The sequence below is a fragment of the Brachyistius frenatus genome, unplaced genomic scaffold (genome assembly GCF_029030835.1).
Source record: "Brachyistius frenatus isolate BFR_SWC_R1_liver_20210118 unplaced genomic scaffold, ASM2903083v1 Contig_52, whole genome shotgun sequence".
NCBI lineage: Eukaryota > Metazoa > Chordata > Actinopteri > Embiotocidae > Brachyistius > Brachyistius frenatus.
In genome coordinates, this window is record NW_027210651.1 from 1,226,153 (window position 1) to 1,245,980 (window position 19,828).

Here is a 19,828-nt window from a genome sequence, read left to right on the forward strand (position 1 = left end):
TCCACTTGAACGCCTGATAGGTCAACGAGTGTCTCTGTGGGCGGTATGACGTCTCTCTCCTCAGGGGGGCTTTTAGCATTTGTTGGGCTTGTGTGTGTGTTATTTTAAAGTTCTCCTTTAACCACGAATATGGTGCTCCCAGACATACTTTCTTCTGGCTTCCTCTCCAGACATATTCCCGTTCAGTAGGCTACGGTACAGTAAATACAGGGCTGTCGCGATCATTACATTTTATTTGATGATTAATTGTCATACACGTAAATGTACTTATAATATAAGCCAAATCGTAATTTAATAGTGCACATACACATTGTGAAGAAAAGTCTTTTATTGGCTGTGGGGCTTAGCTTTGCAACTAAACCCATGATGTCCATTTCAGTCGATGCTCATCAAAATACGGTCAGTTAAAAATGAGAGGTTAAGCACCTCAAGATAAACAATTGGTGGTGCTAATTGTCCCCTAATGTGCCATTAGATCATACAAGAAAAAGGGAACTTAAGAAATATGACATTTTTGTTTGTTTCATCCAGCTGTTTTTATACAGATGAATGGAAACAATTCCAGCAATTATACAAAATGATTACAATCAAAGGACTCTTCCTCATAAAATGCATGTGTATTATTAAACTAAACTGGATTGTTAATCGCAATTATTTGTGAGACAATTAATTGCCCTAACCAAACCTGCCCTTAACACTAAAACCAAGTTTAACTCATGAAGTCGGCCCAAACGCCCGCAGTACGATGGTTTCAGACTACAATTTGTCCACCCAAACATAGAAGAACATGTATACATGCACACACAGGCCTATAAATCAGGACTAATTGCCGTCTTTGAGCAGCAGACCAATCTGATGAGAACACACTTGACTAATTAGCATAAGATGAAACGACCTCACTTGCCATTTGACCACCGGTACTTCTACATCACGCACATAAAGAGAGAGAGAGAGAGAGAGAGGAAAAGAGGGGGAGGCAAAACTGGGAAATTACTTGTAATCCAGCGTCTGTGATGGAAATACTTTTATTTCTCCCCAGTGGGCCACAACAAGGATTTAACGACCTCTTTGACTGCTACAATATCGCCCAGATTTACCTGCTGTTTCCTCTGACATAAAATGGCTTTTGGTTTTGTTCTGTGGCGTAGTGCTGGTTGAGGAGGTGCACCAGTGTGGGGGAGGCAGGCACACCGCGATCACAGCCTCCAATATGTCAAAAGTAATTAGGCTGATCGGCGAGTATACCACATTATGCGTGGAGAGGTGTGTGGCGTGTGCTGTTAATTAGACAGATGAGTAGATACACTCTAATAAGCCCCGCATAGTCCATCAAATACATGACTCGTTTTGTTCTCATTAGACTTCTTTTCTCTTTTAAATTGATAATTCACAAGGTATGCATGCTGATAGATGTTGGTCTATTGACTGGTTTGTAATAAATATGTGAAGATTAGAGTTAAAAACTCATTGAATTATTTGATTAGTCAATTAAAAGAAAACTAATTGGTAAATATGCTCATCAATGGCTTGTTTCTGGAATGTTTTCCACCTAAAATGCTAAATATTTGCTTTATTTGAAATATATTTTGCTTTAGACAGCACTCGACAGATTAGCTGGGACAGGAAGTAAGATGTATCTAAAAACAGTTTATTTTTTTATTTTTTTATGTTTACATATTACTCTCGCAGCAATGGGTCATAACGGTCAGGCAGGGAGCAGGATTTAATCATGTGAAATGATGAATCACAGGGGCCTCCCAAGGGTCCCTGGTTACAATGGTGCAATCAATTTTCAATAAACGCATTAGCCAGCAAAGTCTGTATATCGTACCCTACAATTGGCCGAGAGCACGCCTCGAACACGCTGTTCTGAAGCAGAAAGTTGGTGGTATGGTGGCAGTGCACCGACGTTGTTCTATTCTTGAAGCAGAGCCTTGATTCAAATCCTGTCTTGCAATAGTTTGCTGGAAGCTATAGCTTGTAAGACTACAGGAGCTATTCCAACATCTCCTCTGTCAACATTGTGGATTCCTCTCTATAATACCATTTTTTCTTTTTAGCCTTTTTTTTTTTTTTTCACCACAAACTTCAAAGACTGTGAAGAGGCAAAATATGCAAGGCAGAAATAAACTGGGTCTGTATTCTGCTGCAGATCGCTTTTTGAAAATCTTTGTTGACAACATGCCACTAAGCGCACTGAAGCTACAAATTAGACAGTGACACTTGTCACCGTTTGAATAAGCTTTGGTCCAAGAATTTGATCGTTGAATACATTTCAGCGTGACAAGCATTTCATTTTCCAAAACGACCTTCTCTCCCAAGGGAGAGCTGGAAAAACTTGGTTTCTGCTGTAATTAGGCTAGCTCGCTGACAAAAAGAAAAGAAAAAAGAAGCACCCAAGGTAGAGGAGGGATGAAAGATGGGGAGGTAGAGTGAAGGAGAGGATGAAGGTGGGGAGGGTGTGAGGAGGAGGAGGAGGAGGAGGAGGAGGAGAGCAGATAATGAGAGGCAGGGTGACAGTATGAAAGAGTGCAGGAGGAGGCGAGCATGTCAAGAATCAAGGGGGGTAGTTTGCCTGCGGCCGCCTCATGGTGTGATGTCGTCGAATCTTCTCACCGTGTTTTATTACAAAGGGCTCCGTGTTAGGGTCCGTGTTGTCAGCAGGCCAGCTAACTTATGTTGGCCGGGGCAGCTCGGCGTGTCCGCTCGCTGTGTTTTTGTCACCGCTAATTTTGAACACAGTTGTTTAGTTCGCCCACCAGTAACGCAGTGAGGAACCCACTTGTGTACAAAATGAGGGTTATAAAAGGTACACTAGTGGGTGCACAGGCAGCTTCTCACACTACAGAATCACACTGCAGTTCATAATAGACCATGAACCGGGAAAAAAAACTATTCGAAAAGACAGTTCAAATACTCTATTTTGGTTTCAAATTTCCAGTTTCTCTGACAGCTGAGAGAAACGCTGAACAGTTTCAATTGTTTGAATAAATCGACCCTCAATTTTCCGTAATGGTGATCTAGTATATTTCTTTTAACAAGCTTTAGTAACTGGGGGTGTAGAATATCATGCAAATTCAAGAAAAGATTTCCATTTGAATATTTGCTGCACGGTCTAGGAGCACCACCGGCGATATGTGATTAAAAATAACATCCTCTCTACAATCCTATTTTTTTTTCTTTGTGTTATTCCTTCCACTTATTGTACTACACCAACATTAACATGCATGGACATGATAATGTAAATTAATAATTTCCTAATTAATTTTCTCTCATTCTCCAATTTCCCAGCCTGCCAGGCTTTGCATATACCAGACAGAGCGATGCGGAAAATAGTTCTTATAGCTACTCGCATTGCAATGTTTCACCATTAACGCAGGGAGATCTATAATACGAAGACATATAATGACATGTTGCACAGTGAGTGTTGCCATCTGGGCTCGTACGGCATACTTCTTGCGTTTCCAACACCTTTGTTGTCATCTGATTAAGTTTGTGAAGCACGTTACTGTGTCAGTGTGTCACCCAGCTGGGATTTAATCAGTGTGTCAGGTTAGTATGTGAAGTTACTTCGATCTGATTGTGTTGGTTCAGGTGGCGACATGAAGTAATTACTGGCATCCAGATAAGCTGAGTGTTACACACATCTACATTATATTCATTTACTTAATTACTATCAGTGGCTCTAACTGATTTCACCTGGATGTAATTATCATTTAATCTATGCTAACTGCCAGGGTTGGGCGGTACCATTTTATATAAATGCAAGCACTTATTTTTATATATTTTTATGAATGTGGGTAAAATCCTCTGCTGTGGTGTGGTTGCAGTAAGACAGCAGTAATGCCTGTCATACACTACATTTTCTGGAAAAATGACAGAGAAACTGTTCATGGTTAAAATAGACAGGAATGTCTGTTTTTTTTTTTTTTTTTTTCGAAGAATAAACCCCTCGCACATCAAAGAACATAATCACACTGATGCAAACGGGATGTAAAAATCCTGTTTTGCCAGACAGCAGTGCGCAGAAGCCCTGCGTATCGGTTGGTTTAGTACTGCACAGTACACACAGAAATGCCTCCATCTTATAATTAACGCTGATGCTAAGACGTTTTAGTTGGTAACTGTTGTTGTTGTTGGTAACCGCCTGAAGTCATGGCATCACGTCTGGGCCGGCGTCTTGCTGCGTTCAAACAGAAGTGGTGAGCTCGTGGTTATGACATGGGAAGTCCTAACAACAGTTGCGAGGCACTGTGGACATTAAGCGAGCTCACAGCCAGGTAACGCCAACGGAGAATGAACCTTCGTGTTTTGAACTGCTCTGTAACGTTATGAGCCAACAGCCATCATTGTATATTCCTCAAATATTATATGCTGTACTACTTCTATGATACAATGTCAACGTGGTTACTGTTTAATGATATAAAGCAGTGTGTGATGAAGTCATATGTGCACATAATGAACACTGATAATGAGTGAGTGTTATTCCTTGGCACCAATATGAGTGGAAATCTGCTTTGACCAGAAGTTTTTTTTCTGTTATGCAAAAGTACAAAAAAAACCCAACATACAAGAACTGGATTAGCTTTGTTGTCATTGTGTTGTGTCATTGTTGCTTTTGTGTATTGTATATTCACATAATTAGACGCCTGGTTCAATTGTGGCTATTTTGTGATGGTGTGCACAGAACAGGAGGAGAAACATTGCAGAAACGGTGTAAAGTGGGTTTTATGAGTACGAAAGGCGCACAACACAAAGCAGTACTAAGTTTGGCATCTGAGCTGACTATTAATTATGACCATACCTGTCCTCTTCCTGCATCTCCCTCAGTTCACCTCTTTCTCCCTATCTCTCTTTTTGTCTGACAGAGACAGTGATGGATACAAGGACAGCGACAGCTGAGCTTGGCTGGATATCGTTCCCTGCCAATGGAGTAAGAACAATGTCCAAAAGTGTACTGTGAGTGTGTGAGTGTGTACCCTTGGGAAAAGCAGTTTGAGTACACTTTACAGTGATCCATTAACAAGTCTGTCAAAATCTTAATTACAGTAGCAAGGTGACACCAATTAGCCACTATTGATGCTGAATAGAACGGATACGAAAAGATCAGATAGGTGCAGCACACAAGACTCTGCAACAGACGTATGAATGAAAGAGAATAGAACAGAATACACGAGGACAGAACAGGGTCTTCAACCCACTTTGTTGAACTCCTTGGCTCTTTTAAATTCTGGCTTGGCAACTAGCCGGTCACAGTGGTCTGCTGTGTGTGTGTGTGTGTGTGTGTGTGTGTGTGTGTGTGTGTGTGTGCGTGTGTGTGTGCGTGTGTGCGTGTGTGTGTTTGAGGTGAGCGGCTCTAATTGTGATGAATGGTCGTCCCTGTGCAGCACGGTGCAACAAGGTGGAGGAGAGAAGAAGAGAATGAGGGAGGCAGGAAAAGAGGGGAAGACAAAATGGGAGGGAGGGATGGAGAAAGTTTAATTTGTGTCAGGTCTTGGTAAACCCATTAATCATTTTAGCCTCCTCTCCTCTCCTCTCCTCTCCTCTCCTCTCTCTCCTCTCTCCTCTCCTCTCCTCTCCTCTCCTCTCCTCTCCTCTCCTCTCCTCTCCTCTCCTCTCCTCTCCTCTCTTCTCTCCCTCCACTTCCTCCCCTCTCACACGACTTGCCTCTTCTTCACACACATCCAGTGGGAGGAGGTGAGCGGCTACGACGAGAACCTCAACACCATCAGAACGTACCAGGTGTGCAACGTGTTTGAGCCCAGCCAGAACAACTGGCTCCTCACGACTTACATCGACCGGCGGGCAGCGCAACGCATCTACGTGGAGATCCGCTTCACCGTGCGTGACTGCGCCTCCATACCCAGCGTCCTCGGCTCCTGCAAGGAGACGTTCAACCTCTACTACCTGGAGACCGACAGGACGGTGTCAGAAGGCATCAAAGGGGTGGAGTACTGGGCCAATGCCCCATTTCTAAAGGTAACTGCCAGGAAACTAGATCCTTTGAATAGTGGGAGGAAGAAAAGTGGGAAGAGCCAGTGGTTCTGGGAGTCTTTGCACAGTATACATGAGGATTTCAAAAGTAAAGTTTTAATGATGAACTTCATCTGTTACTCAACACAAACAAGTCAGTACTCTTGGGTAATATTATGAGCATGAGCCTCATATGTTGCTATTGCTGATCTGACACGATTGCACTTTCAGTGTAGAGCTACGAACAAAAACACTGCACTGAATCCATTAGATTGCCCCAAATGCTGATTTAATCAAAAAATTTCAAACAGCTTCGAGCTCTTTAACCTCCACCAGCATTCAGAATTTAACGCTTATTGACTGGGTGTGTTTTTCCCAGAGCTCGTTGGGATTCATAACAGAGCTCTGCTAGAAATGTCATATACACGGTCTCATACATTTATAATTTATCAGATTTTTTTTTTCAGCATAGTTACTGATAAATCTTAGTTGCCCATCCAAATATTGACAAGTTTATTGAGGAAATAGTAAATTATGGATTATGACATTAAAACGATGTAATGTTATGTGGTCAGATACACATTTCTCAAGTATTTTGCAGTCTAAAATTTTCTATTCAAGCCAGAAAAGGGAACCTACAAAAAAGTTTGTTCTCATGTTTATTTTCTGTCTTGTCTTTTCTTCTTTTCTCTGTCTGCCAGGTGGACACCATTGCAGCAGATGAGAGTTTCTCCCAGGTAGATTTTGGGGGCAGGCTAATGAAGGTGAACACAGAAGTTAGGAGTTTTGGGCCGCTGTCCAAAGGCAGAGGGTTCCACTTGGCCTTCCAGGATCTGGGCGCTTGCATGTCCCTCCTGGCTGTCAGAGTATTCTACAAGAAATGCCCCAGTGTCGTGCAGAACTTTGCTTTCTTCCCTGAGGTACGGACCTGAGCTAAATGTAAACTCAGACTTAGGTGCAGCTGTTGGATGGGCATTTAACTAGGATTTTTCTTATGCTTCTTTTTTTTGTGTGCAGACACTGACAGGAGCAGAGTCCACTTCATTAGTCATTGCCAGAGGAAACTGCATCCCAAACGCTGAGGAAGTAGACGTGCCCATAAAGCTCTACTGTAACGGAGATGGAGAGTGGATGGTGCCCATCGGCAGCTGCAGCTGCAAGGCGGGTTATGAGCCAGACAATGGCAACGTGTGTCGAGGTAAATCTCTACATTAATGAAGCTGCGCAAGATTCAAACTGAGCTCGTAAAAGAAAATGAAGATGAAATGAAAACGTCAGCAAATACTGCACCGCATCACAGCGTATCAGAGCTGCTGCTGTGCAGATGGAATTATCTGATTTTCAAATCTGCTCCGGTGACCCTGCTACTGCAAACACTGTTGCATGCTGCACATAAATTTCATATTGTTTCATAGCAAAAGCTAACAACCCACTGTGACAGCTAATCCATATCCAGCAAACATGCGTCCAATATTCAACCACAGCAACCTTGCATATGCAGTCGATATTTTAGAAAGCAAACAAGAGGTAACGGATCATGCAAACACGGCAGGTGAAACTATAGAAATACTGCAGCAATCAAAAATGCAAACTGCATTCAAATTAATACAAAATGTTCTGCATTTAAGTCTTTACTTGGATTCCAAAACAACATCATCACTATCTGTTGATATGCTGAGTAAATTCAAATGCAGATGTTGTACTGAGTCCAAAAGTACAAAGTGTGTCATTTTTGGCAGTCGTTGCTGAATAATTCCAAGCATGTATGTATTTTTGCCCAAGGAGGCAGCTCATGATGCTCCATATGTTAATATTTGCAGAGGCATACTTGGGCGAACACGGTACAGAAATAGCTCCCCTAGACTCAATGCTCCAAATATCTCTACCTCTTTTTCGTTCCTTTTTATATCTGGCCTTCTTCCCCATTTCCTCTCTGAAGTAGTACCCATCATTTCTTATTCTCCCTGGAGAGTCTCATCCATTTTGTGTGTGTGTGTGTGTGTGTGTGTGTGTGTGTGTGTGTGTGTGTGTGTGTGTGTGTGTGTGTGTGTGTGTGTGTGTGTGTGTGTGTGTGTGTGTGTGTGTGTGTGTGTGTGTGTGTGAGTGCGTGCGTGCGTGCGACAGCTTGAGTGTGTGTGGACGTGTGAGTGTGTGTGACGTATGTACATATGGTGAAATGATAAGTGAGGCCACTTTGTCTCATGTTAATTAGTTTAGCATGTTCCAGCCAGATTAGGCTGCAGCAAATTAGTCCTGAACTGTCGGAGAGTGTCGGAGAGTGTCGGTGAGATAGAAGGGTACCTGGAAGGAAGGAAGGAAGGGATGAAAGAAAGAAAGAAAGAAAGAAAGAAAGAAAGAAAGAAAGAAAGAAAGAAAGAAAGAAAGAAAGAAAGAAAGAAAGAAAGAAAGAAAGAAACAGGAAAGCCCTCTGGGGGGATGGACTGGGAAGAAAGTTAAAAAAAAAAGGAACAATCCAAGGACAGAAAGGTTAAAAACTGAGAAATATAAGCGATAGAGAGCATGGAGAATGATGAATAGTTTTTTATCTGCCTCTGGTGAAATACATGAAGTACACTGACTGAAATGGGATCTTAGCCTTTGTCTCTGTTTTGCACAGGAAACCTTTTTCAGAAGGTAAACCAGTCACAATTCATGGAAGATACTGATGAAGTCTGACAGTATTACAGGAATGTGACATGTTAGTTGACATCATTTGGAATTTTGAATCATTAAGTGCTTTGTTGAGCTTTTCAATGTCGTTCTTTTTGTAATAAAAATCATGGTAGTTCGGTTGCATCATATAGCAAACATTTCTTCATAAGAAATTTTGCCAATATAAATATCTCTGTTGAGCATAAAATTCCCTAGATGGATATTTTTAATCTGCAAAATTACCAAGAATTATATCATCTGGAAACAACATCTTTTTAAATAAAGCAGAAATATGCAATCCTGTTTTTGTATTTTTTTGTGGTCGTAAAGGTCTTGGTACTCTTTCCTGGGGAGGAGTCTTAATAATTAAATGTTGATGCTTTAGGTGTTACTATCGGTTTGGTCTTTAAGTAATGTTAGCTTTGATCCATTTTGACACTGTCTGATCCTCTGGAGGGGGTGGGGCTTTAAGTTACCGAAGAATCATAGACTGCATATAAAAATGGACAGAGTCCCCTGGTCTAAAAAGTGAAGCAAAGGTGCAGTACCACTGAGGGCCGCTAGGGGCTGGCTACAAAAGACTTCCGGCTCCATTAGGCTCCCATTCAAACACCATCAACTTCTCATGAAATACAAAGTCAATACATTTTTTTTCACAATTAATTATGATGTAATTTGTGAAATTCTCTCCTTTTGATTAGTGTTCTGGTGGTTCTTCTGAAAATAATTCCATAATTAATTAGATATGAGGTCTCAAAGAGAGCTATGTTAGGAGGCATGTCTGGTTTTATTGACATGCCTGTGGTACTGTCAGGTTTCCAGTATGGGAAGGCGGGCTTAGTGTCCTCAGGTTCTCGGTCACATCTCACTTCTTCTCAGCTCGACCAAATTTGGTCACTTTTGGCTCTGTAAAACTGCGATAGCAATGGCCAAAATAGTAGACTGGAGGCTTCAGATTTGCAGTTCATAAAGCAGTGGGTGACGTCACGGTGGGTTGCCACTTGCAAAGAATCACCACAACACTGACTTCTGGTGAATTCATTTATCTTTTTCTATTAACTGTTAAACGGTTGTGAGCCAATGTGAAAAAGCTTCCATGAAAGGAACACTTTTCACTCCTGTCCAACTCTCTTTCGTCCAATTTCTAATTAAAAAAAACAATAGCATGTGGTGGTTTTGGGCAATGCCACCAACCCTACTAGGCCTAACTCCAGCCACATGATTGGTTAGAACCTGCTTTGATTCTGTGTTGGGATTGGATTATTAATACATTACCAAGCTGTGAAATTTATGGACAATATGTTTAAGTCTTAATTTTCTTGTTAAGGGAATTTATTATTGTGATATCAGCTTTAATATGGTTTAAATCGCAAAGCCTAACTAGAAAGGGTGACTGGATTTGCACAGTCAGACTCTGGGTGGTTTGTAAGCAGAATATTTGTTTTCAGTTTATCCTCATTTAAAGGCCCAACTCATTGGAGTATTGTGTTTGATAAGGTATGCAGACCAAAGAGAGACTCGGTCAGCATGACTCGATAGTTGCTGTGTTGGCATGTCAGCGTGCATCTGCTCCGTGTGCTTTATTCAAAGCTTTTGAGGTTTAACAGTGCTTTCAGAAGTTGCGGAACAGTGCATGTCCTGTCTGTCTTCTCTAGAGTTGGCATCTTTTTGGTGTGCTTTTCTGCCAATCAGCTGATAACAACTTGGCAGGAAGCTGGACTCACTATTAGAACAGATGGTCGTCTTTGTGTGTGTGTGTGTGTGTGTGTGTGTGTGTGTGTGTGTGTGTGTGTGTGTGTGTGTGTGTGTGTGTGTGTGTGTGTGTGTGTGTGTGTGTGTGTGTGTGTGTGTGTGTCTGTGTCAGGCCACAGACATGGTGTTTATTTTGCACTAAATCAGCATATTGTGCAAACCATACGGCAAAACTGGCTCAGCATCAAAGTGGTGTGTGTGTGTGTGTGTGTGTGTGTGTGTGTGTGTGTGTGTGTGTGTGTGTGTGTGTGTGTGTGTGTGTGTGTGTGTGTGTGTGTGTGTGTGTGTGTGTGTGTGTGTGTGTGTGTGTAAAGTAAATATTCAAGACCCTTACTTCAAAAGCACCACTCCACAAATGTAAGCACCACCACTGAATACACACTAACGTCCCCTGCTGTGAACCCCAACAATGCTCCCAGAGTTTTTTTTTAAACCTGCGGGCTTTTAACACGCACACAGTCATGCAAGTTTTTAATAATTGATTAGAGAGCCTGTAAGCCAACTTTGGACTATTGTCATCCACATGGCCGCTGCGTGACTCCACACAGCTGGCAAAGGGCACAGAAGGAAACAGAGGAATAATCTCTGTGTGCCTTTTTAACTCTTTCTGGCTTCATTCCTCTGAAACTCTCTGTGCTGATACTTTTCACATGTATTTTTTTTCGCATTTTCTTTCTCTTTTTGTATCCCACTTTACCCAGAATGTTGCGGCCTCCGTTAACATATGTTAGAAATGATGCTTGATTGTTGCTCTCAGAAGGGTTGAATTTACTGGGACACTGTTGAAACTGAAATTGCAAGAATAAAAATGATCGCTAATTTAACTGTACGATCAAACACATTCAAAGAATATCTTCTTACATTAAAGGAATTGTTCTTAGTCATACTTGATTTTTCTGCCAAGTCAATATTTTGATCTTTTCCTGCTTTATAAGCGAATTAATTCGCTTACATATGTGGTGCTACTAGTTTGAAATCATCAGACGGTTGGACAGACAGACACACACACACACACACACACACACACACACACACACACACACACACACACACACACACACACACACACACACACACACACACACACACACACACACACACACACACACACACACACACACACACACACACACAGGCAGTGCAAGAGATAACTATATGTAGGGATAAGTAATAGAGAGAGGGAGCACGACTTGTTGCCATGGTGACACGCCCCATGTGTATGAGCATGGTTGCTGAATAAATGACCTTGACAAGCCAGATGTCTATCTACCTATTCAAGACAGAAACATGCACGCACACACACACACACACACACACACACACACACACACACACACACACACACACACACACACACACACACACACACACACACACACACACACACACACACACACACACACACACTGTCACTCCTGAAGAGATGCTTCTACTGCTGGATATAAAGAAATAAAAGAAAAGGAGGCTGACACAGACACTAGAGGCAGAGACTCCTAATTTAAGAGACTTCTTAACCCTTCAGAAAGTATCACGTTTCTACATTTCAAGTGGTACACACACTTGGTGACAGGTTCAAAGGAAACAGAAAGGAAAGTGTTTATTGCATCCAGTTGAATGTAAAGACCACCATAGTCTTCAACCCTATGTCTCAATAGCCTTTCACAGCTTTGTGCATTTAAACAAACGTTTGGGTCATGATTATGCATTTATTACACGGTAGAGTGTTGACAGGAAGTGGAGCAGAAGGAGCTGCAGCAAAGCCCCCTGGCCGTAGACTCATGGTCAGCGACTTAATACCTACAGGGACGCCCCGCGGTTTTTTTTTACTCTTAAAGTGTCCGTACGCTCCGACCAAAGTGTTTGTTGCATTTGAAAAACACTCATCCCACACCTCTCGGAATCTGAAAATGCCTTTGCCAAGTAATTAGCCAGGAGTGTGGAGGTGAGAAAGTAAGCAGGATCTTCACTTCTCTCCCAGGCTCCTTAACTTCTCCTGAGTACAACCGAGTGCGACACGATGAATGCCATCCAGGAAAGACTGTCCATAAGTGTGTGCCATTAATCCACATTTATATATTTGTTCATAGTCTCTGTGAAGAATAGCTTTTCTTTCCACCTTTTTGCAAGGCGGTTCAGCTATTTAACTCTTTTGCCTTCCAATACAGTCAGACATCACATAGCGTAACTTGTTCTTTTTGAGCATACTGCATCCTTAAAGGTGTGTCTCAAATCTGTCTTTGTTGTTGATGGTCGATGGTAGTGAATTCATATTTACAGTTACAGCTGGATTCAAACAATCCTACAGATTGTAAAATGTAGTGACGGTTAGGAGCGAAGCATCACCAGGACCTGAACAGTTTGCGTCCTCTGCATGTGATTCAGTCTGTCAGTTTAATTATTTTACACTAACGGCTCCTTGCCATATGTATGCGTGCAACCAAAGATTATTTCCACTCTGTTTAATTGGACCAGTGTTTTTGTGAATATTGATTTAATTGTTAAAGACATAATCACAGCCACCCTGCTTATTTTGTCCAACTAACAATTATGAAACCCTAAAAATACTCAATACACTATAAAATAACACAAACAAGTGGAAAATTGTCATATTTGAGAAGCTGGAGTAAATTAATTATTGGTATTTTTTTGCACAAAAATGAATTAAACGATTTAAAAAAAAATCTAAATAGTCTAGATAATTTTCTGTACATTCATTATTCATCATTTTCTATTCATCTACAAGTTGTTCCATCTTTAATGAGGTTTTCATACCTTACACCACATTTAATAAGGACTTCTTAAGCAACAAGTATGTATAAAATATACATATCGCTGATGTATCAGTGATGTTAGATCATTTCCAAGCAATTAAGCAGTTTTCCATGCTAATCATTGGGTGCTTGTTGTGTGTAAAATTGTTGATGTTCAATACAAACTCGATCAAAGCATGTAATGTGATATGAAGTCGGCTCCAACACTGAGATCTGAGTAGGTGCATGAAGCTCTGTGGCTCTGATACAACATTATATGCAGTAAAATAGGAGAACAAAGAAAAGCTTCCTCCATTGTAAATCATGTTAGAACAAATGCTGAACCAAGAAATACCAATACATGTATAACATTCCAGGTTCGACAAAACAATATAACGGCACTGCAGAAATGCATTGACATTGAGAAGGAAGAATAAAAAGCAGCAGCCTCATTTTATTTCTCTTCACCTTATCTTCTCATTTCTTTCTCTCTTTGAGTATTTCTTTGTTTCCGTCTTTGTTTTTTCTTTTCTGGCACTGTTTTCTCTCCTGACCCTTTGACATTTGATAAACTGCCACTTTGAGGATCTTAACTTGCTGCCACTTTGTCCCACTTACTTCTGTTACACACTTCATGTTATCATTCGGACCTCATTTTAAAAGGCTGCTTGTGCAGTCGTCCTCCGTCTTCCACCATGAATATATGTAACATTTGCATTTCGGTCCTACATCGTCTAAAGTATCTCGGGGATGAAGTAAACATTCATTACAGAGAGGAAAGAAAAACAAAGGCACCAAAGATAAATCAAAACTGAAAAAAGGGAACATAAAAAAAAACCTAATTTGGTTTGTTTCAGCCTTTTGGCAGAGCTCTTGTTTTAGTTTTATATTCCTCATTTCACACCTCTCTGTTTCCCTGTTTTCCTTTTTGTGTTTTTTACTTGAAGTTATATTTCAGAATGTGTTTGGCCTCATGAAAAGACACTTATAAAATCGCATGTGTGAATTAAAAACAGGCATTTCTCTGGGACATAACGTGATATATTTTACTTCAGGTGTTTGACCATGTCATGATGTTACTTTTCATTTGTTTAGCCAATTTAACTTTTTCTGTTTCAACTTTGAACTACCTGTACACTATATTATATTTTCTATCCTGCTGTTTATTACTTGTAAACATATTTTAAGTAAACACAGAGTTAGTCTCATTGCTTAAAATATCTGTGAGCGAGCCCAGACATGCCGTCAGCAGCGCTGTTGCTAACGCGAGCAGTAAATCTGTTATTTTGTTCAAAGAGGCAGTAAAATGATTTCACAGCCATGCGTCTGGTCTATGACATCATGTTCAGACGAAGGTCAAGCTGTGTTGAGATTAAAAATGTATGTTAAAAATTAAAAATGCAACAGCACTTTTGCCAGACCAGCTGGAAAAAAGAAGTATGATGTGTGCGTGTTTGGCATCAAAAACCTGCTGCTGTTTCTGGATAAAACTATGGAGGGAGGGTCGGTGTGAAAGGGTACTTTTCATGGTGATAAGTGAGAACTTGTAATTACCTTTATTCGATTGTCCAGCCTTATTAACGTCATGCACTTCATACTTGTGTAGGATGTCAGTAATTAAAACGTTTCTGATGATTCCAGTGGTTGAAATAAACTATGCACAGAGTAGAAAGATGTTTCTAAAAGCTTGGAAAGTTAAATGGAAATGATTCGGTCACTACGAAGGCTCATGCTTGCATTATTACTTTCAGCAGTGAAGCTCTTACGAGTCCTGCCACATTCAAATGGCTGTTACATCTATTTTGAGGGAGGGTCTACGTACAAGACAACTGCGGGCATTTCAAGCAAAATTACTATTCGCGGAGAACTTTTAGACCAAAGGTTCTTACGAGTAGCTGGCAAGCCCTTGTTGAGTATGTGTGCTTTAAAGTATCATTCTGTTATTGTTCACATAAAAGAAGTTTATTCAGTTGGTTTGATGGAGATCAGGTATTTGGAAAAACATTTTTACGATGTCTGAGTGCTGCGTAGCATAAGTAGATCTTTCATTTGATCAAAGTTGTTCTCAGAGGAAAAAAGTTGGAGACTAGACTATTATTTTGAAGGACTCGGGCTCAAACTTTAAAACCCTCGCCTTTGACAGCTGTCGAGAAACAATTTTTTAGCTTCATCTTTGAGTCGAGGTTCGTTGTTTGCTTTGCACGTCTAACATCAAACTTACTTCGTCTGGTGACAAGTGAGCCATTGATTGATCTGTGGATTACTTTTTATATGCTAGCTACACCTGGGAGAATTTTTACTGCATATCATTTTTTTTTTTTTTTTTTGAAGGTTGTCGTAGCCTTCGCATGTTTCTGCTGGTTGTGCCGTAGCATTGTGTCTTTATTATTACCAGGCTCTGGTAAACGTGTGTGGCGCTATTACTGGACCCATGTTTCCGGACTCATGACCCATGATGTTTAATACAGCCTGTAAGAAACTTTGGATAGCTGTTGTTTTCACAATTCATGGACTCAGAGTGCCAAAAATATCTGATCCAAACTGATCCTCCCTTCCATTATTAGACTTGTTTTATCCCGGAAGGACTGCAGTGCAAATAATGAAACGGCACGTATGCAGGCTGAATAACAAGAATGCATTGTGTGCTCAGCACGAGTCATCCCATGATAAATAAAAGTTGGATAACAAAAAAAAAAGGGGTCGTCATCCTTTTCATATATGCGTTTCATATAATAATGCAGTTAATATTAATGGACAGAAACAACTGACCCAGAAAAAGAAGCCAGAGGAACAATCTACACCGCGGATAAGCGGCGCGACACCGATTTTGTGTGTCTATACATGAAATGTTTTTGTGTATCTTGTCAGCACAGGATAATGTGCAGCTGTCCTCAGAAAATCCCCCTCTGTGCTGTGTCAACTTTATAGTACCGATAATAAGTCTACTGGCACGTCATCCTTCTAAAACAAAGTACACCAAATGTCTTATAATCAAGACAAACAAGAGACGCAGAAACATGACTCAAGCTAAGAAAATTAGAACTTACCACTTGTGTTTCACTCATGCTCAGTAGGCAGAGTTATGTGTCGGTATTTATGTGTTTTTCCACTCTTATCTTTCTTTACAGCTTGCCCTCAGGGCACCTTTAAGTCATCCCAGGGGGCAGGATTATGTCAGCAATGCCCGCTCAACAGTCGCTCCACCATCGAGGCCGCCACCCTCTGTGGTTGTCGGAACGGCTATTATCGCGGAGACATGGACAGACCAGAGGACGTGTGCACCAGTGAGTCAGTCTCTGTCAAACACGCACACACGCTCAATGCACCTTTCAGTATCTGACCCTCAAGATCACCAATACAGGCAGATTTGTTTTGGACGAAAGTTACCAATAGATAATATATTATTGCACATCAGCAGCTGATGCCACTGACAGTCCAATATTTCATAATGAAATTAAAAGCCAACATCTGCTTTGATTTATCATATCCCGCCCTAATTTTATGCGCCTCATTCAGAGTGCGGCAACATTCTCGTCCTTGTTTGGGGATTTGGGGAGCAGTAAGTAATAATGCTGCCACATTCCTCAGGCTTTCTACTGAAGTGAATATGTGTTTAGTGTGTTGAAGAGGCTATATTGCTATGCAAGGCGAGGCTCACAGTTTGAAAAACACAGCCTCTTGGTTCCACAGAGAGATGGTGGAAGTAGGTTGAGACATGAATCATTTTGGACTGTATGCAGCTCGTCTCAAACTCACAAACTGCACTGTGTGTGTAGTCACGTGTGCGTGTCTGTCTGTGTGTTTGTTTGGGCACGTCCTGGTGACCTGGATTTTTGGAGGATAAAAAAAGTTATGGTTCATTCATAGCCTGCTTTTAATTTTTCTGTTATGCATTCATGAATGAATTTGCAATATTTAACCCTCAGAAAAACATTAAAAAGGTAACCTGCATCTAAAAGCTACAATTTTCACCTATTACAAATGTTGACAGTGAAAAATGGTAATCACTGTATGAGCCTTGATTTTTAATTCCGTTAATTAAGCACTGGTTGTTATTCTTATAGTCCAATATAGGATTTTAGTCAAAGATGTCCCAGTGTTGACTAAAAGATACCGATCCCAAATTTACTGCATGAATACATGGGTCTGGTCACCCACCAATGGGCATTGTTTCCAGTTGTTGCTTCCTATTGGGCGTAGACCTCAGGTTAATTTTGAAACTATTGGAGCAGCCTTTAACCAATCAGCATTGACCACCATATGGCGATTGTTGTGCGCTCAAACTCACCAAGCTGTAAACAATGGTGGCCCTCCCCCAATGTGAGCAGAGTGCAGCGCCATGTTGGTAAAAGACCATTGCAGACTTGTTAAAAAAAAAAAATTTAGGCATTTTTCTTGCTCTGCCTTCAAATTCTCAATATTTCCGACAACTGCCAACACGGTTTCCAGACTATAACCACAGCAAAGACTGAGGCTGTGAGCAATAGGCAGGTCTTTTCATCCTGCATCATCAGTGCTACGGGGAGCTACGCAGGGGAATCTAATTGCAGTGACTGATAGCATGTTTGTGAGGGGTTTTTTTTTATCCCCTCTGATGGGACAACATGCTCAAGAACAAGAAAATTCTAATAATGAGCTTTAATAGTCAAGACTGCAACTGAGCCTGATATGTCATAAATAGTGACAGAAAGGCAGAAACACGACAAAAATAATTGTGTCTTTTACCTTAATGTTAAAGAAGACTAGTTACTGTTTGGCAGCTATGTCTCACTCACTTTATAATGAGGAGCTTCCACATGGAGACATGTATACTACTGAAGTCATACATAAACTCTGCCTTAATCCATTTTCACTTTGATGTTTTAAAAGGTGAATTCAGAAATGTTTGTAGACAAACATATACTTTATTTTATCAGTCACCAGATTAGCTCCAGGAAGGACAGCTTATACATCATTTGTACTGTACACATCACCTTCTTGACTGTCGCCAATCAGCACATAGATTCAAAAATACTTCAGTAGCTAAAGTCACGAACCCTCTTTGATACAAACCTTCTTTTCATTCACACCAAAATGAACATCATTAGCACTTTTAAGGTGATCACAATCCATAGTTTAGTCTAAATGTGAGTTTGAATGATAGTTTCCTCAATAACTAATACAGACAATCTGACTGTAAGGATCAGTGACATCATTTAAATCACTTCTTATCTTTTTATTGATTCTAGCACAGTTTTTTTTTAATTTTTTTAATTTCCAACATGTCTTACTTGTTTTACAGTTGCGGTTGTTGTCTAATATCTTTGTGTTTTTTTCCCCATTATATTTGCATTATTTTAAGTGCCTGCTTTTATTTGCTTTAGACTTGAAGTATTTAATTTGCTTCAAAAATAAAGTTAATTATTATTACTATTATTATTAATTATTATTATATAAATCAAATCTAATGATCAATTGTCCCAGACTTTGTTTGAACTAAGCCAAACAGGTTAGGTGATTAAAAAAGAAACAACAACACAAAATCAGTATCTGCATTGAAATTGTATGAAAACAGATGACAAAAGGAGCCTCAAAGTAAAAAGTTTTAAAAATGATTTTGCCACAGTGGTTGAGGAACAGTTGAAGTGGTTTAACCTGTTGTGACAACAGAAGAAGCACATGAAAAGCAGCACATGCTCAAATTGATGCTGCTAGAAGAAAAATCCCAGTAGAAAGGTTTCGGGTGTCGACCCGCTCAGCCTACACAGCTCTGCGAATTACCTTGGCACTTTGAATTCAAGGACAAAAACAAATTGAGTTACAAGTTTTTTTTTTTTTCAAGCACAAAAGATGAGTGAAAACTTTGAAAACAGCAGGATGGAACTTGAATATAAGAAGGAGATGCAGTTTATTTGTAGTTGGCATGAACTCGATCAGATATAAAACCAGATCAGTGAGGTGGAAGAGTGAATGTGCAGCGTGTGAATAACCGCCTGACAGAAAATCATTCCCTCTGCGTGCCTCACGGGCTGCATAGGTACGGAGGAGGTGTGTGTACTGAATGTGTGTGGGCATTTTTGTAGTTTATTTTTTGCGTATAGGTCAGAATAATATTGTGTAAACCACTTGCAAAACGGTGACAAAAGCTTAGTGTGTGGCTGTAAACAGCAGCACAGATTGTGTCTGTGGCTCTTTTCAAATGGTATCTCTTGTCGTAGCAGTATAAACTGGAATTGGAACATTTCAAATGTGATTATTACCTTCTTTCTCACTTTGTTTTTGCATTTGAACGTGTTCTTGCTGTGAACTCTGTGAGTGCCTGACAGTTTAAAAGCATCTGTATTTGTGCTAGTTAGATAAAAAGTAAGATGAAGTGAATATCTGTGTCAACACACTGCATGCGCCTGTGTGTGTATAATTATGAATGCACAGACTCAGCTTCTCTCTCTCTCTCTCTCTCTCTCTTAGTAGAAATGTTTATAAGATGGAGCTACTTAGATTTTCAACCCCCTACTGATTGTTAGCACTTTGATTTTGCAGCATGGCTTTCTCCGAGTGTCTGTTTGAGAAATACACACATACACATATTCCACAGGGCCATCTCAGTCATTTCATAGGACTCTGTGATTCAGCCTATGCCAAGGTTGAACATCCACTTTATCTCCACTGCTCTTGTTTCGCGTGTGCGTCGCAGCTTCTGTGATGTGTGCGAACAGTCAAGG

The 19,828-nt window shown here is 40.5% G+C and overlaps 1 protein-coding gene across 1 annotated transcript in view; it reads left to right on the forward strand.

The window, feature by feature from the left end:
* Positions 1–19,828, forward strand: part of LOC138624503 (ephrin type-B receptor 1-like) — an 85,556-nt gene that overhangs the window by 23,666 nt on the left and 42,062 nt on the right. Inside the window, exons 2-6 of the mRNA XM_069704761.1 lie at positions 4,869–4,933; positions 5,689–5,979; positions 6,675–6,893; positions 6,991–7,171; positions 16,256–16,411. Of these exons, the coding sequence (XP_069560862.1) occupies positions 4,869–4,933; positions 5,689–5,979; positions 6,675–6,893; positions 6,991–7,171; positions 16,256–16,411 (912 nt within the window). The remainder of the gene's footprint in view (positions 1–4,868; positions 4,934–5,688; positions 5,980–6,674; positions 6,894–6,990; positions 7,172–16,255; positions 16,412–19,828) is intronic.